This window comes from Xiphophorus couchianus, chromosome 21 (genome assembly GCF_001444195.1).
Source record: "Xiphophorus couchianus chromosome 21, X_couchianus-1.0, whole genome shotgun sequence".
Taxonomy (NCBI): Eukaryota; Metazoa; Chordata; class Actinopteri; order Cyprinodontiformes; family Poeciliidae; genus Xiphophorus; species Xiphophorus couchianus.
Genome location: NC_040248.1, coordinates 835,051 through 841,518, shown reverse-complemented (window position 1 = coordinate 841,518; position 6,468 = coordinate 835,051). Strand labels below are relative to the sequence as shown.

Here is a 6,468-nt window from a genome sequence, read left to right as displayed (position 1 = left end):
CTCCAAATGTTTCTCCAGATTAAATTGTCCGACAGATTAAAGCTCCAGGTTTTATGTTCAGGTTGATGAACAAGCAGAGAGAAAACGGGTTTAAAGGGAAACTCAACCAGTTCATTCAGGAACTGATGTTCTCAGATGTTTATCAAAGAAAAAAGGAGAAAGTTTTGAGGCAGACATGTTATTCAGGTCATCTTACAAAATGTGTAATTTGAATGTCGTTTATCAGTTTCATAGTTCATAATCAGCTTTTCCATAAATGCAGTGATTCAGTTTGTGTTTCATAAACACTTTAAAAAATGTGAACAAGATTCCTAATGAACCTGTTAAAGTTTATAAATGTTTACTTCGGAAAAAACAGAAAAGCTTTGCGTTTTAAAGGCTCCTGCATATACATTTCCTCACCAGCAGAGGGCGGTGTTGGCTGGTAAAACAAACTGAATCCGTCATAAAACTCAATAAAAATAACTTTTTATCTTATTAGTTTAGTTTTTAGTGAATCAGGAGAAGAATTGATCATATCAGACAGAAGAGGATAAAAAACGGTTCAAGATTTAAATAAAAACAGGAAAAATAACTGGAGGCAGAAGTTCCTGCAGTTCCTGTTGTTCACCAGCAGAGGTCACTGATGTCCCCAGTAGCCACACGTGGGGCAGGAGGTGAGAGAGTCTGTCCAGCTGTGTGCCGGCTTCTGATTGGACAGACGGTCCAACGGTAAAAGTCTGGAGACAAGGTCAAGCAGAGACATCACACCTGGTGGGCTGCGTGGCCGTGCGGCGTTTGGACCCACGCAGATCCACGCAGACACCAAAACAGATAAAAAATGATTTATTTTAAGTTTCTGTGAGAAGGATGTATCTGAGAGAAGCTCTCTCTCTGTGTGTGTGTGTGTTGGTGTGTGTGTGTGTGTGGGGGGGGGGGGGTGTTGGTGTGTGTGTGTGTGTGTGTGTTGGTGGGTGTGTGTGTGTGGGTGTGTGTGGGGGGGTGTTGGTGTGTGTGTGTGTGTGTGTGTGTGTTGGTGGGTGTGTGTGGGTGTGTGTGTGTGTGTGGGTGGGTGTTCTCATGCTGCAGCGCCGCATCACCTCAGGAAAATATGTGCGTTAATATGCAGCAGAGCTCCGGATTGTTTCAGATTCTGCTGACGTCAGCAGGAGGAGGAGAGACCCCCTCGTTGTGTGTGTGACTCAAACACACACACACACACACACACACACACACACACACACACACACACACACACACACACACACACACACACACACTCGTCTCCCTGAGTGGGTGTGAGTGAGAGATCCTCGGTCATTCATTATTTCCAGTTTTTCTCTAATCTCCGGTTTGTTTCGCTTCACATCCGGTTTAAATTTAATCCAATGAACTGAAATGAGGGGAAAAGATCTTCAGAGTCTGAATGGAAACTTTATTCCAGATCCAAACAGCTTCGGTACATTACAGACTGACAGACTGACAGACTTTCCTGCTTGGAGGAAAACGTAAAGAAAGCGTGTAGTACCACCGGCTGCCAGTGGGGGCGCTGTTTCATAAGATGAGCTCGGATCGTTTTTAAGGTTTGAATAAAAACCTGTTTACTTCACTGATTAATAAATGTCATATTTCTATCTGTCCTTCCAGGAATTTAACTGCAGCAGATAATTTATCTGTTTTTACACTTTATTATTATTAATTTTATTAATTTCATGTCATGTTTCTCATCCAGCAGCCTGGGCCGGCCCAACGTTGTTTGGGGCCTGGAGCAGAATGTGACAGGGGCCCCTGTTAATTAAGATCATCAGTATCTCAGTACAGATGATCTCAGCTAAATAAACAATAATTGTTTGTTATTTGCTGAGACGTTTTTATGAACAAAACCAGATTAAAATCCTCAGATTTTGTCTATTTTAACACAACAATAAAAAATATTAAGATTATTCTTTGGATTTTCACAAAGTAAACTTTTAAATATTAAAAATTTTTATTTTTTGAATTGTATCTTTGTTGAAACATTGAATAAAATGTAACCGTCTCAGAATAAATCAAATATTAAAATGTTTCTTTTGTGTTTTCTCAGTTTATTATTTTTTAATAAAATCCTTTTTGCAAAACAATTTGCAAAAAGGAAGTTATGAGTTATGGGCCTAAATAATGTTTCAAACTATTATTGATAAATGATTATTATGTACAAACATGTTTATTTAAATAATAAAAATAATCCTACTGCTGCCAATTTACACATTTTAGTTCATTTTATTAAATTGATTTATGGTTCCATTTTATTAAAGTTCAATTCAATAGTTCCTAGAACATTAATAACAATAATTTGATTTATAAAAACTGAATCATAAATTAGTCTGAAACCTAAAATCTGGTTTGAATCTCTGCAACAGTTTCATGTGTCAAACTGGAGGCCCGGGGGCCAAAACTGGCCCATAAAATGGTTTTATGTGGCCACATTAACAAAACTCCAAGTGATTAAATATTATTCTGTCAGTCAAATTAAATCTGTTTTATTTACATAAAGGGACAAATTATAATGTGGAAAGTTGTTAAATATTATTTCATTTTTATTTCAGAGAAATCTGCAACAGTTAATAATAAATAGTTTTATAAATACATTTTAGAACATCAGGATGTTCCCAAAACACAAATTAGTTTTTCTAAGTTTGTGCTCCTCTATATTTTATGTCTATAAAAAAATTTAATTTCTCCAGGAAAAAATTACAAACAGAAATTTTCTTCATTGAAATGGAGGGAAGTGCAGCAGCCTTGTTTCAGCCAGCTGACTGGCAGTGCTGTGTGACTCTGCATCTCATCAGAAGGATTTTAAACCAGAGAAAAAGCAAAAACCATCAGATGTGAAGGTGAAACATTTAAACCAAGCGGGTCCAAAGTGGGTTCTGGAGGCCAGAGTGGGTTCTGGAGGCCAGAGTGGGTTCTGGAGGCCAGAGTGGGTTCTGGAGGCCAAAGTGGGTTCTGGAGGCCAGAGTGGGTTCTGGAGGCCAGAGTGGGTTCTGGAGGCCAAAGTGGGTTCTGGAGGCCAGAGTGGGTTCTGGAGGCCAGAGTGGGTTCTGGAGGCCAAAGTGGGTTCTGGAGGCCAAAGTGGGTTCTGGAGGCCCGGCATCCTGCATGTTCTAGTTCCTCCCTGGTTTAACAACCTTTCAGCAGGTAAAAGTTCTTCTAATGATCATCATTGGATCCAGGTGAGTTAAACCAGGGAGACACTAGAACATGCAGGATGCCGGGCCTCCAGAACCCACTCTGGCCTCCAGAACCCACTTTGGACCCGCCTGGTTCAAACCTTCAGCAGCCGTCGGTCCGAAGCTCAGGGAGAAAAAATTAATGAACTGGAAAAATTTAGATTCAGGAAAAAACATCAAAAAATGAGAAAACTGGAAAAATATCCAGCAGGAAGAAACCAGAACCAGAACATTAATCAGAATCAGAACCAGAACCAGAACATTAACCAGAACCAAATGAAAACGTCCAGGGAGTTTCTGAAGAGTCCAAACTGAAGACGCTGAAGTAAGACACTGTGTTCTGCTGGGCCCACCAGAACCAGAACCAGAACCAGAAATGAAACAACATTCTGATCTCATGAATGCAGGAAACTAAAACTTTTGGGTCTGAAACATTTTTTCTCTTTTTTAAAATGAAAAACATAAAAATCAGTGAAAATTAAAATATTTGAATCATTTTAATTCTAAAAGCAAAAATCTGATTTATTTTCAGCCTCATATTTAAATGAACGTTTAAGTTTTTTATAATGTTTGTCATAAATTAACACATTTTGTTATTTTAGTTTGTGATTCATCTGTTTATTTCAGTCAGAACATTTTAGTCATCAAGTCCAGAAAATAAACCAAAGGAAGGAAACGATCCTAAAATATGAGGATGATGATGATGATGATGATGGATGGAGGGAGGGATGGATGGATGGAGGATGGATGGAGGGAGGAGCTTTCTCTCTGTCTTTTCTTTTCTCACTCGGGACGCGTAAAGCGGAGTGCGAGCTGGAGCGGATCGGCACCAACCCGCAGAGTTCTGCAGAGGAGGGACGATCCAGCGGGAGGAAGAGGAGGCAGAGGAGGAAGAGGAGCGGCCGGCCAGCAGCGGGGCTCCGCCGCGGTGGATTTTCTGTTTGCGCCTGTTTGTGTTTTTTGCGGGGAATGTGCGGCTCCTCCTCTGCGGCTCTCCAACTTTGTGACTCTGAGCTCTGATGCGGAGACGCGGCGCGGAGGATGGGAGAAAGCTGGACCTCCAGGTTCCTCACCGTCCTGCTGGCTCTTCACGTCGGTGAGCGGAAACTTTCCGTTTCTTCTCTGTTCAATCTTTTCTCTTTAAAATCGGTTCCGGTCCCATTTTTGCTCGTTTCTCCCGCGCGCTCAGGAAACTCTTTGGTTTCTGGTTCGGTTTCGCTCCAGACCTGATTTCAGTTTTTATTTTAAAATGAAATATTGGCGATTAGTTTCCTCCAGTTTGGCTCCAGCCGGGATTCACTTCACATTTAGACTGTGTGTGTGTGTGTGTGTGTGTGTGTGTTAACAAGGGGGATGCCCCCCTCCACCCCTCCTCCTCCTCTTTACTCCGTCCTTCCTCCTCCTCCTCCTCGGTTCGTCCCAGGCTGTTTTGCTGCGGAATTTCTCCTAAAAACCTTAAAAATGTGAAAATTAAAATCTGCTTCGATCTTGATTGAATTATTATTTTATTTTTTAAAACTGATCGAAGATGCATTTCAGTTCGTTCGATGACGCGGTGGTAAATAACAGGTAGAATCCAGATATTAGACGGTGGATTCCAGGGTTTAGTCGGTGTCCCGCCGCAGTGCGACTGTCCGGCAAAAAGATGATTTTGAATCGAAATTTAAATCTACAGAAAAACATCAAACAGAAATAAAACATGTAAATTTATCTCCGTAATTTCCCTCAGGGCGCGCGCACAGACGTTGGTGCACGCGCCCTGCTCGTGCACGGTTTCACACCTTCTTCAGTTTGTAATAATAATAACAATAATAATAATATTAATGACAATAATACCATCATCTGGCTGCTCTGTGCTGAGCGGGCCGTGCCGGGCCTGCCGGCTCGGTTCGGCTGCAGAACCGAACCGGATCCCCGCAGGCTGCGGCTGACCGCCTCAGACCTCCGAACCGAACCTGGTTCTGTTTCTGTTGCGTAACGGCGCCGTGGAGGAGGCTGTGCGCGCGCCCGTGATCCCGTGCGTGACTGTGGAAGAGAAAAACTGAATTATTCAGTCCGAACGAATCCGTGTCCTTTGTTCAGATTCAGGAGGAAAAGAATCAGGACTCAGTTGAACCCGTCCGGACCGTTTGATGGGTTGATGGCGGTGAAGCTGCGGGAGGATTTGCGGAATCTGTGCAAAGGGATCGAATAAAATCGACCGACTGGCCTGGATTTAACAAGCCCGTTAGAATCAGCTTTGATCGGGACTGATCCGGTTCTCTGAGTCCGGATCCCCGCAGCGTGGTTCGGTTCCGATTCGGCTGCAGCACGAACCTTTCAAAATACATGAAAACGGATGAAAATCCAGTTTTAGATCGAAAACCTGTTAAAAACTTGAAACTTTATGATGATTTAAAGATTTAATGAGTTTAAAGATAAAAAGAAAAAATTCAAATAGAAAATAAAATTTAATTTAAGCAAAATTATTGTCAAAATAAAACAAATATCTGGATGTTTATCATGCAGGAAAAATATGGCTGTTAATGGTGGGTGTGTCCGCGGTGTAACATGCTGCTTCCCGAGGTGTGTGTGTGTGTGTGTGTGTGTGTGTGTGTGTGTGTGTGTGTGTGTGTGTGTGTGAATGAGTGCTCCATGGGAGGCGTGAACGAAAATAAAATCAAAACGAATAAATAAAACCTGTGCGCGTCCCCGCGGTGCGCGGGACCGTCCTGGTTTCACTGGACGGAAATAAAAACTGGGAATGTTGGAAAAATTCCCAGTTTGTTTCTGGAAGCAGGAGAGAGAGAGAGAGAGAGAGAGAGAGAGGGAGAGAGAGGGAGAGAGAGAGAGAGAGAGAGAGAGAGGGAGAGAGAGGAGAGAGAGGAGAGAGAGAGAGAGAGAGAGAGAGAGAGAGAGAGAGAGGGAGAGAGAGAGAGAGAGAGAGAGAGAGGGAGAGAGAGAGAGAGAGAGAGAGAGAGAGAGAGGGAGAGAGAGAGAGATATGAAAAATGATCAGATTAATGAAATATTAGATTTATTTTCTTACAGATTCATTAAACATTAAAGTCATAAATTTATCTTCATTATTATTAAGCAGATAAAACACCGAGGGGAACCTGATGATGATGATGATGATGATGATGATGATGTCATGCCTCCAACACTTTCACTCATTCATCCACTTTCATGTCTAAGGAAATGACGTCACAGGCAGAAAACACGAGAAAAATATTTAAAAATCGGATTTATTTATGATTTAAACATTTATATAAATTATGTTTATTATAAAACTATTTGAG

General features: G+C 41.7%; 1 protein-coding gene across 1 annotated transcript in view; it reads left to right on the top strand.

Annotated features, from left to right (window-relative positions):
- The first annotated feature begins 3,910 nt into the window (after window positions 1-3,910).
- Window positions 3,911-6,468, top strand: part of nrn1a (neuritin 1a) — a 16,702-nt gene continuing 14,144 nt past the window's right edge. Inside the window, exon 1 of the mRNA XM_028004494.1 lies at window positions 3,911-4,284. Coding sequence (XP_027860295.1) covers window positions 4,230-4,284 — 55 coding nt within the window. The 5' untranslated portion in view covers window positions 3,911-4,229. The remainder of the gene's footprint in view (window positions 4,285-6,468) is intronic.